At 45.4% G+C, this 19,460-nt stretch overlaps 1 protein-coding gene across 1 annotated transcript in view; it reads right to left on the bottom strand.

The window, feature by feature from the left end:
- Positions 1–19,460, bottom strand: part of CILK1 (ciliogenesis associated kinase 1) — a 483,141-nt gene that overhangs the window by 315,724 nt on the left and 147,957 nt on the right. Inside the window, exon 9 of the mRNA XM_078647940.1 lies at positions 7,930–8,247. Coding sequence (XP_078504066.1) covers positions 7,930–8,247 — 318 coding nt within the window. The remainder of the gene's footprint in view (positions 1–7,929; positions 8,248–19,460) is intronic.

Raw genomic sequence — 19,460 nt, forward strand, 5'->3', positions numbered from 1 at the left:
GTTTTCCTCGGTCTTCTTCAACGACCATGAGGAACCTCTCCACTGCCTTTCCTAGGCTCTCCTGGCTTTCAGCCATCTTGGTGATTGCAGCCTCCATATCTACGGTATATCCCACTTCTGACACCACTCGTGAGCTTTGTGGGAGTGCGGGCCGGATAAACAGACGCGGAGGCTGTATGTAGTGAGCAATTTGAAGTGGTTTATTGTGAACAACAGGCTGTCTGGTCTTGCGGGACGGGATGATTTTTCTTTCTCCGTCGGTTCTTCTTCTTCTTGTCCAGTGGCCTCGGTCTCTTCTGGGGTTTGGTCTCTTCCAGCTTCTGAATCCAGTGAGCGTCCCCAGAGGCTAAGGGAGCCGTCAGTCGCTGCTTTGACCGTATGGTCAGAGTTTTAGGCTACCCTTCACCACACCCAATCGGTGCTTTGGAACAAAAAGACGTTGAGGGTGGGATAGGCAAAGGAAAACGTGAAGGGCGAAAAGGGGTACAGGGTAAGGTAAGTTGGGGCAAAGGAGATACTGTGCTTATTGATGGGACATCAGGGAGTAGGTACTTCAGGGTTGTGTGTATGACGTGCTTTACAGCCACACCCTCCCCTCCCGCCTCCCCTTACCACGCTGTCTCTCTCTCTCTCCCGGTGACTCACCGGCTCTGTCGCAACTCTCCTGAGTTGCGGCCGCTCTCCAGCCTCCTCCAGTGGGTCCCACCACTCCTCGCTCCACTGCTCTTCACTGTCTCTTCTGTCTGTCTCGTCCTCTTGTCTCGCAACATCCTCCGCCACGCTCTGGTTCTCTTGCACCTCCTCTTCTCCTCCTGTAAATACCCAGTCTTCCTCTTCTCTTCGGGCTGTTTTCATGGGCGCTGGGTTACTGCTTCCGGGGTCAGTTCCTCCCCCTTCCGTCGACTCCTGCTGCGTAGTCTGTTCCTGTAGGGATACACAACAGGGGGGGGGGTTATCCTTTCAGACGGTGGGGTTTTGCATGGATTGAGGACGATTTTGGACATGGCACTCCGAATTAGCAGGTACAATGCGGGTCCCCATTGCACCGTCTCTCACCGTTCTAAAGTATGTGGCGTGAAGACTTATGATATTTTGTGTTTTTTTTTAACATTTTACCTGCTTTGATGAATAGACCAGCAACTAGCGCTGAAGAAGAACCTCAGGGAACAAGTTGGGACATTTGTGAACCAGTGTTTTGAGCCAATGATCTAGGCTAGGCACAAGAAAGGGCAGTGTTTGTGAGCAGAGAGGCTTAAAGTGCCTTGCGCTTGGAAGTGCAAGCTGTGCGAGTAGGGTGCGGTGTCAGGGTTTGATGTATGCACTGCGGTGTCTGGGTTTGATGTATGCACTGGGACAATGTGCATTGGCTACGACTGTGGAGGTCTGAAGCGCTCTAATGTCCTGTTCCAGTTTGGCAAGTACTGTTCTAAGATCTCGCAGTATTCCCCCATTTTTTTTAAATGCACACACCTTGAATATGGACTTTGAAACTCTTCCAGACGCTTGCCAAAATCTGGACACTCCCTATGCTGCGAGGGAAAAAAATCCTGTATCTCCTGCCTAACGTCCTTCCCATGAGGCACAGGGTCAGACTGATTTGCATATGGCCATGTCTGAACTGGGGTGGCGGAGTGAGCTAAAGAATGGTGATGGATTAAACACAGATCAGTTGACTGGGGGTGAGTGTTTGATTTGCTCAAACGCTCCGTCCATCATTCCCTTTTGTATCGCTAACTTCCTCTCGGAAGCAGGAGTCCAGAAGGCTGTAGGATGTAGCCTCCTTGACCTGTACGAGGATTCACTGGCAGGGGGGTAGAGTTTCAACAACACAGGGGTATGGGCTCAGGGCTGCGCGAGGCGCTCAGTCGCTCTCAGCCAGGTAAGGAGCCCAGCTGATATTATCCAGTTATCTATGCGTGATCAGCTGGTGCGCGCAGTAGATGGGAAGGTGCCCTCCCTGAGGGTGGGGTTTAGGTGCCTCCAAGTGTCTAATAGATGATGATCAGTGATAATAGCATTTAAGTGTTTCCCTGCCCTAATGGGTCGAGAGCTAACTTTATGTCCCCTCCCCAAATCAGATGTGTAGACCCAATATTTACAATGAGGCCCCATAATGTGTCGAAAAAGAGCGCATCGTCCACATTAGGCACATAGCAATTTGCTAATGTTCGGTGAGCCTACCCCAACATGATGCAGTATTTTCCCTGGGGAGGTCCTGAAGGGTGCCCCCCCCCGGACAGTAATTTACTCCTGCCTTTATCAGTATAGCCGTGCCTCTGGAATATGTTGAGAAGGAAGAAATGCATCTATGAGCCACCCACCTCCCAGCAAAGCCGGGTGCACGCCCAGCCGCAAGATGCGCCTCTTGTAGCATCGCCACATGTACATTATGTCATTCCAGGTAATTGAGCACTTGTCTCTTGCGTGGATCTCCCAATCCCCTCGCATTCCATGTCAGGAGGTTGAGAGTGTATCCTGTATGGTTATTATGTGTGGTCATGTGCTATCTGATATGTCCCTCGAACGTGTGAGGATGCTCTCTGCTGTAAGGAATAGTTTCTGTGTTGCATGCTTTTCGGTTACTGGGTCCTATCACGTCCATGTGTAGCAGCGATGTGTGCAACAATAACAAATACGATGAACATTCCCCTTTGCCCCCCCCCACGTCCAAGGCCCAATACCGCAGGTTAATGTAGTTCCCTATAAAACCCCAATGAGCCTGTCCAATAACCCTAAATGAGTCAGCCTGTTGGTGGAAATTGATTATTCAATGCTGTGTCCAATAAAACTGGTGCCTTGGTGTTGGATCTCGTGTTTTATCAGTAGTTTGTTTACAATCAATGAGAAAGCATGACTCATACTGAACTAACAAACAGTAACTCAGTGTGAAATAAAGATAACCCCCTTTCTGGTATCTGTTGGGGAATGCCCATAGAGGGTTATACACTGGAGAGCCTGACAGTCCCACCTCGAATATGCGGGGGGTGCCCAGAGTTTCAGAGTTTGACAGTATTGTCCAATTATTGCGTTTGTGTAACCTTTTCTAATGGTATTGTATCCTTAAGATGTGGCAATAGCACCAGGGGCCAGCCCATCCTCGTTAAACCATTCCCTCTTTTGCCCGTGTGATGAAACATGCCGTTTACCCCGATTAGTCACCGGCAGTCTCGCCGGATAGAGCATCGCATATGGAAGGTTAGCCTGTTGTAGCTTGCATTTCAACAGGACAAACTTTCTGCGCACCTCCTGGACCGTGTATGTGAAATCCAGGAAAATGGAGATGGAATGTCCATTAAGGTGCAGGTCCTGCTTCTCCCGTACCATCCGGAGTGCTGTGTCTCTGTCCTCATAATTTTGAATCTGTGCAATAATGGGTCTGGGAGAGCCCCGGCTGAGGCGTAGTTGCTAGCGATCAGTGGGCGCGTTCTACTATGAGCCCCTTGGAAAAAACAGGTGGCTCCGAATAGTTCTATAAGCATGTGTACAATATAATCTTCCACTCGCCCAGTGTCCGTGGATTCCGGCACGCCCAGAATTCTGAGGTTATTGCGGAGTGAGCACGCTTCAAGGTCTTAATTTTTAGCTCAGATCACCTTCAAGAGTGTTCCCCCCCAGCAGTTGCGATATTGTGTCCTCCGCCTCTTTAATGAGCCCATCATGCTTTTCTAGCCACTGGGTAATGTAGTCCATCCACAAACAGAGGGCTTCCATCTTGGATTTGATCGAGGTGAGGCTCTGCTTCATGGTGGCCAGTACTGCTCGCAGGTCCAACTCTTCTGATTGCGAAGTATCATTGCGTTGGAAGCTGCGCTACCATCAGGGCCTCGAGCTGATTTGACCGACTCGAATGGCAATTTTTCTTGTTTTCCCTACGTTCTGCCGATTGTCGTGATGGAGAGGCTAAAGTCACAGCCTGTATTGCAAAAGATTATTTGTGCACCTGCTTTGGTATAAAATATAGCTCTGGCCCTATCAGTTCAGTCTTCCAGCTCTCCCAGGCATCAAGGTTCACACTTTGTGTGTGTTACATGTTATCTTGTATGTCACCAGTACAGCCCCCAGACACCTTGCCGTGGTACTCAAGCAGCGCTGTGAATGCTTTCTCCGTCCCAGTACCTGTAATTTATGTGCGAGGACGCTGTGGCATCAATAATATTACCACGCCTGCAGTTATATGCTTGTGCCATCCAATTTGTGCCATCTGACCAATCAGCACACCTCCGTAGGCGCTGCAACTCACAGCGGCTCGACAGTCAGCTCTACCACTTGTTTCGCACCTGAACTCCCAGCCACGGTGTGCAAGAGCCTCGTCCTCCCTCCTGACTTACTTGGAGTAAGAAATCATCGAGCGCTGCCGCGGCGGTCCAGTCTCGTCTCGCCTGAACGGCCCTGGGGCCACGCTCCAGCACCTCTTCTTTGCAGCAGCAGCAGGCTCCTGTGTTCATCTCAGCAACGGCGAGGTGAGGGGCAGCCGTTTTGCGCTCACCGCTAGCTGTAGCGTTGGCCTTGTTTCGTGCTGGTACCGGGCCGCTCGTCCGACGATCTTCGGCTGTCAGCACCACATTATTCCCAGCAACAGTGGGCCCGTATTCGGCAGTGAGACCCCTCAGCATTTGGGCGATCTTAGAAGTTATGGGCCGCCATTTTGTGTTGACCTCGTGTCTCTCATTCAGCGCTTCATATTTTCAGGCATGGAGGCGACTGCACAGGTTTTTCGTCGCCTCTCTTTGTCGCTCAGGTCATCACATCTTATTGCAGTTTAATATTTCTCATCTCGGTCGTAGCCTTTGTGCGGATTATGACGGATTGTGTCTCTGGGCAGCGGAGCCTCCCTAGGGTGCGGCCATCTTGCTTTCCGGCTCTCTAGTGCCCCCTCCCGATGAAAATCTTTAACCCGGTCCAAAAAGCACAAATGGAGACAAAAACAGTAATGTGATGCAAGTATCAGAGAGGTTCCAGGCAAGATATATTTTAGGACCCCCATTTCTGGAACAATTCAACTTTATTACCCATCTTCGGCGCATCCAAGCCCTTGTGATGTCAAAAAAATATTGAGTTATGTTAAACCTCCAGAAATAAGGGCACGACACAACAGCCGAAAGCTCAACCTGCCTGAAAGTACTAAAAGAAGTTTGAGCAAGCATTGATGAAGAAATGTCTTTTTCAGTTTGGACCTAAATGATTTTTACTTGCATCACCTACATTTGATGTGGGATTCAGTGTTTAACAAACTACACCCACTATAATAAAAAGTAGAGAGGTGAGGTAGAAATGAGGTTGTGTGAGAGGTAACGCAGATAGCATAGAGCTATAGGGAAGTCAGATGGAAAAGGCGCAGTGAGCTAGAGAGAGGGATGAGGTAAAGAGATGAGGTACCGAGAGGGGATTGGGAGTGATCGATATAGATGCAGGCACAAAGAGTGATAGAGGAGTAAAATCAAAGTCATGGGAGAGAAAGGTAGAGAGATAAAGTCGAAGGAGGTATATTGAGAAAGAGGTGAGGTGTAGAGAACTGAGATGTAGAAAAGGATGAAAGTAATGAGAGAGAGGGCGGTTGAGAGGAAGAATTATGGTAGAAGAGAAGTAAGGAGAATTTGGGGCCCTGGGCAATTGCCCATTTTGCCCATGCCTTGAAACATCTCTGGGAAGCACACAAACAGTAGGAAAAAAGGAAATGGGGGACCGCCTGCATTTATTTATTTAAGCAATTTGTAGAGCGCAACAAATACCCGTGGGTGTCTCGGCGCTGAGGGCGGGGATAAAGGTATTGAGGCAGATTGCCGATTATTGAGCGAATAACAAAGTCCAGGTGTAATCCGTTTATGTGTGTATGTGGCGCTCCCAGAAGCTCACTTTATCTGCTAGCTCCACCGCTCCGTCTTGCTTCCTCAGGGTAACGCATATCACCAGCCTTGTCCTTAGTTCTTGTTACCACTGCTGAACTCTGAGAAGCCTTACTGTTGAACTACAATACAGTGCCGGGCTGATTTTAGCAGTGCAACAGAGTTGCTTCTGCTCAGGTGCTCCTCCCCGCGCAATAGTAGCATGTTCAATATTAGAGCAGCAGTTCTTAACCTGTCGACCCCAGGGGAGTCCGCAAATCTTACTCAGGGGGCTCAGCCACTGTTTCGAAAAATACATAGTGTTAGATGATTAATAAAGTACATTTACAAAAATGCAAAATAAAAAGGTTTCAAAACTCTCAACGTTTAGGAATTTGAAATGGGAAGCTCAAAATGTTGTTGGTGTGCTTATTTTTGTTTGTGGGAGCAGCGTAAGTACTACAAAAGGAATCTAGAAAAGACAATTGTGTCTTCAATGGAAGCAGTTCTATGCACAGAAAAAATAAAGCATTTTTTTGGAGCAAAAAGGAGAAAGTGATATGCTAGAATCTAGAATATCACTTAACCTTTTCAAAATTAAATATTTGAAACGCTCATGTTAAAATTATGTTTTTGCATATTTGTAAATTAAACACAATGCTTCAAATTGTGTGTATTTGTTTCATGTATTCTTGTTTATGTATAATTTTGACGTTCAAAATATAGAAAACGTGTAGGATTCCACCAATGATTCAACAGGTATCCACAGATTTCAAAAGCTTAAAAACCGCTGCACTACAGCAAACAACAAAGAGAATATTTGCCCACTTGTAATAATTGAGCTAGAACAGCAGGAGTGACTATCAGTTCTGCAAGCAGGTAACCCGAGTAATTACCAATGGCCTGGATTTCCTTTTCATCCCTAGACAGTTAGAAGGCAAAGCTATTCAGAATTGAAAGAAAAATAAAAACGGCATTGTTCCAATACTTTTTGCAGGCCCAAATGATGTAAGACTGATCCAACTGCTATTTTCCAAATCTTCGTGTCTGCGGTGATTATCAATATGAATGCTGGACTACATGACTATAGTTTCCTGGTGATGCTCAGGTACTTCACAGATCTCACCAACCCTGGCCTCATTAGTGCCCATATTGTGTCCAAGAATTTGGATTTGTTAGTGTAATAACTGTACACATAACTTCACAATCTGCTTCAGCTCTAAATGATCTTTCCAACATCAAGACAACAGGCTTATCTTTGAAAGACTGAACAAAGTCTTTCCTAGTCCATCACCTGGGAGATAGAGATACCACTTGGGAGAGACTCAGGTACAGGGTGGTCATGGTATTCTCAGTGCTTGCTAGTTGACTGGCTTCTGCCCTCTGCTACTCCAGGAGCCGCTCGTGGCAGGGAAAAGAGGCGGGCGGGACCAAACCCGCATGCGCACTTAAGGCAGAGCACCTACCAATCCCCTCAGTGCCGGTCATCACTGTAGCCCTGCCCCCCAAGACTCGGCACAAGGAAAATAAAACTATAATAAAACGGGATTTAAACCCATTTTATTATCATGTTATGGAGGTTGTTGGCAGAGGGTCGATGCTCCTCTGCCATAGTGGAGGCGCTTCCCCCAGCTACACCTGTTGCAGGGCAGTACTCGAGGAGCCTGTTTTTCATTCCATGGTAACTCTCATCATGCTAGTACTCATGGTAGCAAGTTCTTAAACTAAGATTCTATAGAAGACAGCTCTACATTTTCCGTCAGTTAGGTCACGTAGTTCACTTCCGTTTTATATTGCTTTATGTCCTTCTGGGAAACTGTCTTTTCAGCTGGTAATGGACTGCAATTATTGAGTGCCTTAGATTGTGACAATTTGCAAGGGAAATCCATTTGCAAACTTAATAGTTTACTGAATAGTCATTGGCATTTTTAAATCATTACCTACCTATTTACAACACTGACCTTTGTTATATATACAATTAGTGATATTAACATCCATGCAATTATATTTTAACACAATTTCAAAATAGTTTTCATGTTTCTTGATTTTGAACCCTAAATAATCATACAAAATAATGTCAAAATGTAGCAGTGGCAAAACCACCTACCTGGTTTGCAACCTTTGTGATTAGAGCAGGTAACTGTCGTTGGTGAGTTTTATCCTTCTCTCGCAAATGATGCACGTGCTCACCAAATGAAGTTTCGTTTTTAAAAGGATATGTCAGGGATTGTTGTGGCTGGCTTTGTTTAAATGTTCTGGGTAAAAGATGGGCACCAGGTTTACTCGGTGGATGTGCGGGAGGTACTGGTTTAATGAGAAAAGGCACTTGCTTTTCTTGCAGAACCTTCTGTTGATCACCCATCTCCTTTATGCACTGAGGGGTGCAAAGGGCCTGACCAACATGGAAGTAAGGGTAACGAAGAGCCTAGTAAAAATATACAAACCGCCGTAAATATCAAAATGATGCAACAGTAAACTAAACGTTTTCCCAGCTACACTGCAAAGCCATTTTACAATGTGTCGCGCCAAAAAAATGACTGGCCCTACGAATTTATACACTCTGTGAACAAGATATGTACAAATGTAAATTCTTTTTTCATCACTTGAATAACCACACATTAGAAAAACTATAAACCAATATAGTACAGTGTGTAACTAATACAATTCAGAATTCTCAATTTTCCTCTATTTGACATTTTATTAATAGGTTATTGGTAAGTAAACAACAAACAAAGTAAAAGAAAATGCTACTTACCATTATGCATCTGTTCTTGGCATGTAGAGCTGCAGATTCACACACTATGCATAGATCGCCATCTGGTGTTGGGCCCGGATGATTGCAGTTTGTTATTGTCTTGGAGCAAGTCTTTGAAAGTCACGAGAGAGGTGACTCCTCCTGTGGACAATAGTGCGCATGGGCATAGACTCCATCCTCTGATTGTTTTTTCGCCAAGAAGGGAACTGATGGAGTTTTATGAGAAAGAGATGTCCATGTATTTTGTATCTAATTACCTACTGGCGGTCGCCAGTAGGTAGTTATAGTTAGGACCTAGTTTCCATAGGAAATCAGCAACATTCTATTGGGAATACTCTGGCGCCGGTTGAGGAATTTGTGTGTAATTTTCCCAAATTTTGGCCAGCTCTGCTCCGCTCCTTCCCTGAAAGTCTCGGGTAGATTCGTCAAGCGGGGGCCGAGAAAAAAGGGGGGTCCCAAAGCGTGTATTCCCCATGTTAATTTCCATAGGACCTTTAGACACGGCTACAGCCCGAACCGCTGAACGGAATTACACCAAACTTGGCAAAATGGTAGAGTCTGGTACGCAGATCACGCTTTTGGTTAAATAGTGTAAATCCCTCCAGTAGTGCCTGAGACAATTAAAGTTGAAATCAATTATATATCTATAAGCGCGCACCGTGCGCGCACCATGCGCGCACCATGCGCGAACCTTGCCGTGCACGAGCTTCATGCTGATTGGCTGCCACTGTCTGTCAACACTCCAAAACAGAAATGGATGGCAGCCATCTTGTGCCTCAGTAGACTGAGGCACAAGAAAGCAGAACAAAAGTGTAGAACTTAAAAAGGGGGCAGGGTAGAAGCACCCTGACCCCTTAGGCCTGCCCAGGGGGTCCCACAGGGGTCCGCGTCTCCTGCTAGTGGAGAGTACCGTTTGTTTTTCTGATCATACGAGTTATGCGGTTTCCTCACTGGTCCGGACCCAAAGATTGACGTTTCAAGCTTTGTTCGGAGATAAACGTTTGCGATTGGCCAATGGGTGGGATGGCTTCTTACACTTTCCCGCTGAGAGTAACGAGTTTTGACTCATTCAGACTCCTTTTTGTTGCAGCTATTTCATGGCATTTTATGTCCAAGGAGGGAACCTACATCAAGCTGCCCTCTCTGGTCCAGAAGCAACACTTTTTAAAAAAAAGCTGGGCCTGCGCCTAGAGGAGGACGGGCCGCACCGGGCCCAGAGAACAGCCGGCAGGCAGGAAAACAGGAAAAAAATGGCGGCCGCAAGCTTCCGATTTTTTCAGAATCGGCGGCGTGGTTTTGCTGTTTTGAGTGACAGACAACGTCACTGTCTAAAGAACAGCAAAACTTACGCCCCCAAATCCGAAAAAGACGGAGCTTCATTGGAGGGACGGCTCTCTCCTCCAATGGCTGGCCTCCGTTTAGGAAGCCAGCCAATGGAGGAGAGACAAGGACAGAGGCGGGTTTAAGCTGCCACACTAAACAACAATAATTCTCCGGACTTCCGGTCTTGGCCTACGGCCAAGCCGTACGGTCCCTCGACCTAAAAAGGGTGTGGACTCATTACACCTCTCTGCAATGCAGCCCCCTGGGGAATACTGGAGGTTCCTGGTGGGCTAGTTGGCCCCCAGGGACCCCCAGTATGCAAGGGGAATTAGTTCCCCCTCTGCAAACGCGTCAGGGGGCTGCGTTGCAGAGAGGTGTAAAAACATTTTTTATCAATTTATATTAAAAATATGTAATGTAATTTAAAAAATAATATATCTAAAAATAAAAAATGTATAATAATATAGTAAATCAGTATAAAAAATATAAATTATTACATTAAAAAAATTTCATTTACAAAACCATTGAAATTCACTGGAAAAACCATAGGTTACAGCCACGTTGAAATGACTGAGGGAAGGAAGCGACTGAGGGAAAGAGTGAGAAAAGGGGAGTGTGGTGAGTGACAAAATAGGAGTTGAAGAGTAACTGAAAGAAGGGAACTAAGGGTAGGGGAGTGAGTTAAGGGGACTGAAAAACTAAAGGAAGGGCAATAAAGAAATGAGAAAAAAACTACTTTCAGTGTTTTGATGTTGTATTTAAATTCATAATAAAAAAAAGAATTTTGCACATATTTTATTTAGGGGTTAGCATTTAAAAATTCTTGCAAATTCACAAAAAAAACCATAAGTTTTACACACGTTATAGTTAGGAATTAGCATTTAAAAAACCTTGCAAATACACTGAAAAAACCATAGGTTTTACACACGTTATAGTTAGGAATTAGCATTTAAAAAACCTAGCAAATTCATTGAAAAAACCATAGGTTTTTTATCAGTTATAGTTAGCTGGACAATTTACTCATACAAAACCATTGAAATTCCCACGTTATAGTTAGTTGTACTCACTATAACTGGCGCGCCCGCAAAGCACTGCTAATGACGTCACATATTACATCACTCATGACAGTCAGTGACATCACTCATGACATCACTGATGACATCTCAAATGACATCACTGATGGCATCATCCTTGTGAAAAAATGGCAGACTCTCTCTCAGTTATGTTATGTTATGTTACTGTTTGTTTTATACAGCGCTCAGCTGCTCCGAAGAGCGTCCCGGCGCTAAAGATCATCACACCAAATACCAGCAACTAACATACCTCCGTAACGGCACCAACAATAACCATAATGGCATTACAGGCCAAAAAGGTGGGTCTTAAGTCCCTTTCTAAAGGCCGAAAGATTGGAACATGACCCCAACATCAAGCTGCGGCATCAGGGCGGAGAAAGGGGGGGCCCAGATCGTTTGTCTCCGGTCGGCCAAGAAAGATTGAAACCATGCGAACACCGTTCCCCGCAGGCCAATCTCCCAGAGTCTTGTTAGGAGAAGGTCATGGGGAACGGTGTCAAAGGCCGCTGACAGATCCAGCATGATAAGCAGGGCCTTTCCACCCCTGTCGAGAGTCTCCTTCACAGCCTCGGTTACCTCAAGTAGAGCGGTTTCAGTGCTCAGGTTAGATCTAAACCCGGACTGTGACTGATGTAATAAGGAGTTTCCCTCTAAAAAGTTGGTCAGGGTCGTATGAACGTGCTTTTCCGTGATCTTAGCCAGGGCCGGAAGCAACGAAATTGGCCTGTAATTGGAATGCAGTTTAGCATCTGCATTCGTTTTTTTTATGAGGGGCAGAACTAAAGCCTGTTTCCACGACAAGGGGACTTTGCCCGAATTCAGAGAAGCATTGATGATAGGATTGATAATCGGGTTAAGGGCTGGTGCCAGAGTCGCAAGGCACTTGGCGGGACAAGGGTCCAGTGGAGAGCCAGATTTCAGGCTAGACAAAAGGTTGAGCGAGGCCTGAAGCTCTATGGGGGGGAAACAGTGCAGGGTAGGACCCAAAGAGTCCATATGCGAGGCCAATGGATGTACCCAAGGGAAAGAAGAGCCATCGCCCATGGAGCCCTTCAGTCGAGATGTTATGGGTTCCTTGCAAGGCTACCTGGATGGTACGTATTTTATTCGTAAAAAATACTGCCAGCTCCTTGATCCAAGGTTCCGAGAAAGCAGACGTAGGAGTGCAACAGGAAGGAGAGATGAATTCTTTAACAATCTTAAAGATCTCTTTACAAGAGCTATCTGCTTCCTCAATCCTTTTAGCTAAGAAAGATTTTTTCGCTGCAGTGATCTCCCTGTGATATTCTTTCACTGCTTCTCTATAGGACTGCTTAGCAGATGTATCATATTGCCTCCTCCAAATTCTCTCCAGCTGCTTACAGTGCCTTCTCTTAGTAGCCAGGGTAGCGGAAAACCACGGGGCTGATGCTCTTGCCAGTTCTGATCTAGCTAGGCGGGGTGGTGCCAAGACTTCCAAGCGTGTCGTGAGCCAGTGCTGAAAACAACTAACATCGTCCTCCAGTCTCCCCGTGAGAGCACAAGGATGAGTCTCTAAAGCCTGGGTGAACATGGCCGGGGTGACTTTGTGGAAGGCTCTAGAGTTACGAGCTGTTTGCCGCTGCGAAGTACTCGCGGCTACTGGCTGATGTACTATCGTGAAAGCCGCTAGGAAATGATCTGACCAGAGAACTGGGGCAAGAGAGGAGAGGGCCACCGGAACAGTTGAAAAAATTTGGTCTAGAATATGCCCTTTCTCATGTGTAGGAGACCGCAGGTACATATGAAGTCCCACCGAAGATGTCATGTCCAAAAATGTTTGCACTTCCGGATCCTCACCCTTGTCCATGTGGATGTTAAAGTCCCCGAGGATCAGGCAGTGGTTTGTCCTAAACCTTAGAGTGGAGATGATCGATAGCAAATCCTCAATAATGGAGCCTAGGGGGCCAGGCGGTCTATAAAGCAGGAGCCCCAAACAAGATTGATGGGGGGAGAGGGCCAGGGAGAAGGCAAGAGTCTCACAGCCTGGTAAATCATCCATCGACAAGATGGTACAGGGAATGTGCCTCTTGATAATAAGTGCTACTCCGCCTCCTCTTCCCTTGCATCTATCTCGACGGAAAATAGCATAAGAAGGAGGGATGGCAATAGCCAGATCAGGTTCCGAGCCCTCACCAAGCCATGTTTCCGTGAGAAAGAGACAGTCCAAATCCTCGTGTGTTAGAAGATTATGAATGTCAAGAGCGTGCTGAGGAAGGGACCTGGTGTTTAACAAAGCGCATTTACTACCTAAAGGGGGAAGCTTGCCCGGAGAGGAATTGATAGGGACAGGCACCCATCCACACGTGAGGCACGTGGTAATAACCCCTGCAGAGTGGGGGATAGCTCGCTGACATAGAGCAGTGTGTACATTATGAGACAAAAGTTCCTCTCTTGTGTACATCTAACCAAGTGCTCAGTGGGACCCACCAGGCTCGCGTCCGAGCGCCTCCGAGACGCTGACGGGCGCAGACGGGCTGACTCAGGCGAGACTCCGGCGCTAGGGACGGCGCTCCCACAAACGCGACCGCTAGCGCGGTAGAGCGTCCGTTTCCTTTTATGTGATCCACTAGAGCGCTCTCACCGCTCTGTGCCACACTCAAGATGGCCGCCGTGTAAAGATGTCACAACCCCCAAATAAAGCCCAATAAAGCCCAAAAACGGCCGCTAGTGCCGTGTAATGATGGCGAAAATGCGTGCAGTAGGCCTAGGGGTGTGCTGTCTGCATCACAGGGTGAAAAAGACAATTTTAAAAAATGACGATTTTTATAATTAAAAAAGCTTCAAACAGCTAGCAAGAACAACAATATTTGGTAGCCCTTAGCAGGTAGCGCTTCCAGATAGTATTTGGCACAGAATCTCGCGAGCGATGACACAGGGCTCCTTTTATGTGGTCCACTAGAGCGCTCTCACCGCTCTGGGCCCCACTCAAGATGGCCGCCGTGTAAAGATTTCACAACCCCCAAATAAAGCCCAATAAAGCCCAAAAACGGCCGCTCAGTGTAATATAAGTTTTGATACACACATTGAAAAATAGAATCAAATAATTACAAAACAATGGAGAAACTAATTCCACTTACAACAATCTATTCAGAAATTGCAAAATCTACATACACATTCGCACATTCACCAACCTATCTATATAGTTACTCATACACATACTCAATCATCATAAATACTCATTCATCTATACATTTTGTTACAAAACGACACTCATCCTTAGAGTTACTCACACACATACTCACACAAGCAAATAAATTATAAAACAACCATACACTTGCTTATACAGCTATACATACACCAATACTATTACTTCTAAAGAAACGTACACATACTTTTTTACTAAAACTATCTCTTATAGGAACAAAAAAGTATTTATACAGAAACTCTTACAATTTCTCACTCTCACACATACTTACCTATATGCATCAATTCTTACTTATAGTTATTTTAAAGCATATGTAGTTACTTATAAAGAAATGATTCTGACAGTCATTCACTCACTAACACACCTATTTACACACTCATCCATCCATACAGTTGTGCACACATGCTGTCTTCAAAACATATGCAAACAATAAGGCACTCATTCAATCATATATGCACAAAGTAATACCTCCCACCAAACTTAACAGACACTCATACTAATACTCAAAAAACTAACTAATAACCGATATAGACAATCATGTAGCTACTCGCCAACCTAATACAATCAATTAAAAAACCCCATCCATTTAAACTCTAATTTAATCGTTTGTTCTTCCATCGATGATTAGGTACACATATATAAAATATATATTTCTTTTTTTATCAGAAAGATACACATTCACTGGATGATGCCATCAGTGATGTCATTTGAGATGTCATCAGTGATGTCATGAGTGATGTCACAGACTATGTCATGAGTGATGTAATATGTGACGTCATTAGCAGTGTTTTGCGGGCGCGCCAGTTATAGTGAGTACAACTAACTATAACGTGGGAATTTCAATGGTTTTGTATGAGTAAATTGTCCAGCTAACTATAACTGATAAAAAAACCTATGGTTTTTTCAATTAATTTGCTAGGTTTTTTAAATGCCAATTCCTAACTATAACGTGTGTAAAACCTATGTTTTTTTCAGTGAATTAAGATAATACTGGAACCGATAAAGGTAGCCGGGGAGGTGGGTGAATCTCCAGCTCTACATGTCAAGAACAGATGCACACTGGTAAGTAGCATTTTCCGTTCGAGGCATATGAGCTGCAGATCACACACTATGCATAGATTGCATAGCAGTACTGTCCCTTTAGTGGCGACCAGCAGTATCTGTTGCAGTAGTCTGAAATAGTGTTTTGAGTACAGCCTGGCCCAAACTAGCTTGTTGTTTTGCTTGCACATCTACACAATAGTGTTTTGTGAATGTGTGCGGTGTAGACCATGTAGCTGCTTTGCAGATATCTAAGGGAATGTTTCCTAAAAATGCCATGGAAGCCCCTATTTTGCAAGTGGAATGGGCTTTAGAGGGAATAGAAAGTGTATGTTTTGCTTTGTGATCGCACATTTGTATACATTTGACAATTCACTTTGCAATTTCAGACTTTGATATGGGGTTGCCTTTGTGGTGGTAATAAGGAAACAAAAAGCTGTTTAGCGAAAAGGTTTTGTTCTGTCAATATAAGTGCTCTTTTTACGTCTAGTGTATGAAGAGCTCTTTCTTCTACTGTTTGTGGTTGTGAGAAGAAGACTGGCAACTCTACAGATTGGTTGAGATGGAAGGGAGTAATAACTTTTGCAAGAAATTTGGGATTTGTTCTGAGAACCACTTTGTTATGATGGAGTTGTAAAAATGGTTCTTGAATAGTTCGTGCATGTGACTCTCCGGAGAGATGTGATAGCCACAAGGAAAGCGACTTTCCATGTAAGAAATTGTAGCTCACATCTATGCAGAGGTTCAAATGGAGGACCCATTAACCTAGTGAGGACGATGTTTAGATTCCACACTGGAGAGGGTGGTACCCTGGGAGGAATTATTCTTTTGAGGCCTTCCATAAATGCTTTAATGGCAGGTATCCTGAACAATGACAGATGTTGTCTATTTTGCAGGTAGGCTGCTATGGCAGCGAGATGTAATCTGATTGATGTGTATGCTAGATTACATTTTTGAAGATGCAGCAGGTAACATATGATGTGTTGAATGGATGCATCTAGAGGATTGATTGTGTTATTGGTACAGTAGATCACAAATCTTTTCCTCTTGGCTGCATAGCATGCTCTAGTGGTGTGAGGCCTAGATTCTTTGATGACGTTCATACAATCTAGAGGTAGATTGAGTTAACCAAATTCTAGGACTTCAGGAGCCAGATCGCTAGGTTGAGCTGTGCTGGATCTGGGTGTCTGATCTCTCCATGGTTCTGCATTCAGAGTTGTGGGGAGAGATATAGTTTTTGGTGCGGGACTAATGATAGTTCTAGCAATGTTGTGTACCATGGCTGTCTGGCCCATGTTGGAGCAACTAGGATCAGTGTTAGTGGCTGTTGTTGCAGCTTGCGTACCACTAATGGAATGAGTGGGAGAGGTTGAAAAATGTACCCAAATCTGCCTGATCAATTTATCCATATTGCATTGCCTTTGGACAATGGGTGTGGATATCTGGTGGCAAAGCTTGGGCATTTTGCATTTGAATGTGTGGCGAAGAGATCTATCTCTGGATGCCCCCACACTTGTGAATCTGTTGTGTATGATGACTTAACAGATCTGCCATGTGATTCTGTATTCCTGGAAGATGTTGGGCTAAAATGAATATGTTTTGAGGAATTGCCCATCTCCATATGCTCTGTGCTAGTTCAGAGAGTTGCAGAGAGTGCGTTCCTCCATTTTTGTAGATAATACATCGCTGTTATATTGTCCATCCGTACTAAAACAGCGTTGCCGGATACGTGTTTCTGGAATGCTTTTAATACCAGAAAGACTGCTAGTAGCTCCAAATGATTGATGTGGAGTAGCTTTTGCTGAGGTGTCCATTCGCCCTGTTTGGTGTGATGTAGTAGATGAGCTGCCCAGCCGGTGAGCGATGAGTCTGCTGTTAACACGATTTGTGGAACCGGCTCTAAGAATGGTCGCCCTTTGGAAAGGTTTTGGGTGTTCCACCACTGCAGAGAGTGATGTGTGCGGCCGTCCACCAACACCAGATCTGTTAGCTGACCTTAAGCTTGGTTCCACTGACGTGCTGAGCATTCTGTAAGGGGTGCATCTGGAGTCTTGAATGAGGTACTATGAATATGCAAGAGGCCATCATTCCTATTAGTTGCATAAACACTCGAGCTGGGAGTGAGAGCTGCGGTTGGAATTTTGTTATAAGGGCCTGCATACTTGCTAGCCTGGCTGGATTGGGATATGCAAGGCCTTTCGAGGTGTCTATTGTAGCATCTAGCTATTGTTGGATGCGGGACGGTTGGAGGTGAGACGTTGGGAGATTTATTGTAAACCCTAAGTCGTGTAGCAGTTAGATTGTGGTGTGTGTGTGTGAGTCACACACTGGGTATGCGACTTGGCTTTTATGAGCCAGTCCTCCAAGTATGGGAAGACGTGAATTTGTTGTCTTAAGTGGGCCTCTACTACTGCTAGACATTTTGTGAATACTCGGAGTGCTGTGATACCTCCGAATGGGAGAACCTTGAATTGATAATGCTGACCGTCCAGTACAAATAGAAGATATTTCCTGTGGGCAGGGTGAATGGGAATGTGGAAGTAGGCGTCCTTGAGACCTAAAGTGACAAGGAAATCGCCTTGTTTGAGTAGAGGAAGGACCTGTTGAAGAGAGACCATGTGAAAATGGTCGGATTGTATGTATAGGTTTAATGGTCTGAGGTCCAGTATGAGTCTAAGGGTTCCAACCTTCTTTGGAATTAGAAAATACAGGGAGTAAATCCCTGTGTTTTGATGGTGCAGGGGGACTGGTTCTATTGCATGTCTCTGCAGGAGGGAAAGCACCTCTTATTTTAGAAGTGTTAAATGCTCTATTGACATTGGACGCTGTTTGGGTGGTATGTTTGGGGGAGTTGAAGTGAGCTCCAGGCAATAACCGGATTGGATAATTTGTCTTACCCACCTATCCGTGGTATAAGTGTTCCATACAGGTAGGAACTGTGTCAATCTTCCCCCGACCGGAGTATAATGGCCCGGGGGGAGCGGTGGGAAGTCATTGTTTGGAGGTGGAGGCAGTGCAAGTATTGGTAGTTTTGCCTCTACCTTTGTGGTTATTGTCTCTGTAGCCTCCTCTGTAATAACCTCTGGTAGAGGAGGTATGTGTGGAACTCTTATCGGAAGTGGAGGAGTTATCAGTGTTAAAGCCTCTAGAGGCGCCCCTATAAGAGGAGCGATGAAAGGAACTTCTGGGTGCTTGCGATTGGAACGCTCCCATTGATTTTGCAGTATCAGTATCTTTTCTCATCTTTTCTAAAGATTAATCTACCGTAGGTCCGAATAAATGTTCTTGGTCAAAGGGTTGGTTCTGTATGGTAGTCTGAACCTCGGGTTTGAACCCTGAAATCCTTAGCCAGGCATGTCTGCGTAAAAGAACACTGGTATTAATAGCTCTGGAGGCTGTGTCTGCCGCATCTAGAGCACATCAAATGGAGGTATTGGTTACTAGTTTACCTTCCTGTATGAGATCATTGGCCCTTGTTTTATTTTGATCAGGGTGTTGTAGTAGGTCTCTAGTTCATCATAGTGCGCCCTATCGTATCTAGCTAGTAAGGCTTGTGTGTTGGCAATTCTCCATATGTTGGCTGCTTGCGACGCTGTTCTTTTAGCAGATACGTCCAAGAGTTTTGAATCTGTCAGGCAGTGGAGCATCGCCTGAGGTTTGGGGGTTAGCCCTTTTCCTGGCATTGGAGACCAATCAAGGAATCTAAGGGAAACTGGCCTTTAATGTATGCAGGGTCAGTTAGGGCAGCCTTGTACTTTTTTTTCTACCCTGGGGTTAATGACTCTAGCCCTTACGGGGTCTTTTAAATCTACAGGAGCGTGTTCGATTACCCCTTTTAACACTGGGGGAGTGGAAGTGGACCTTTGAGATGTTGCAAAAGTCTCCATGAGGAAGTCTTCTTCTTTAGGGTCTGTATGTAAATTTACCCCGTGGTATTCTGCAGCGGTGTATAAGCTGAGTGAATCCTATAGTGTCCTCTGGAGGGGATTGTCTAGATGGGTATACATCCTCATGTGGTGCATTGGGACCATCTGGTGTGCCATCATTTTTCCATGGGTCATTTGGGATATAAGGATGACTAGGTTCCCCTAGAGGTTCATCATTCCCTTCGTCCCCAGTGGTGCCATGTACTTATGATCTGTTGCCCTGGAGTGATGTCTTCGACGTCGGATTCTTCGGAGGCGCTAAAGGTGCCTTCTTCCATCTGCTCCTGCTGCAGTACAGTGATGCCTTGGAAGATATTGTCCGGTATGGATGTTGATGATCGAGCCATGCTTCTT

This window comes from Lissotriton helveticus, chromosome 6 (genome assembly GCF_964261635.1).
Source record: "Lissotriton helveticus chromosome 6, aLisHel1.1, whole genome shotgun sequence".
In the NCBI taxonomy this organism is placed as follows: domain Eukaryota; kingdom Metazoa; phylum Chordata; class Amphibia; order Caudata; family Salamandridae; genus Lissotriton; species Lissotriton helveticus.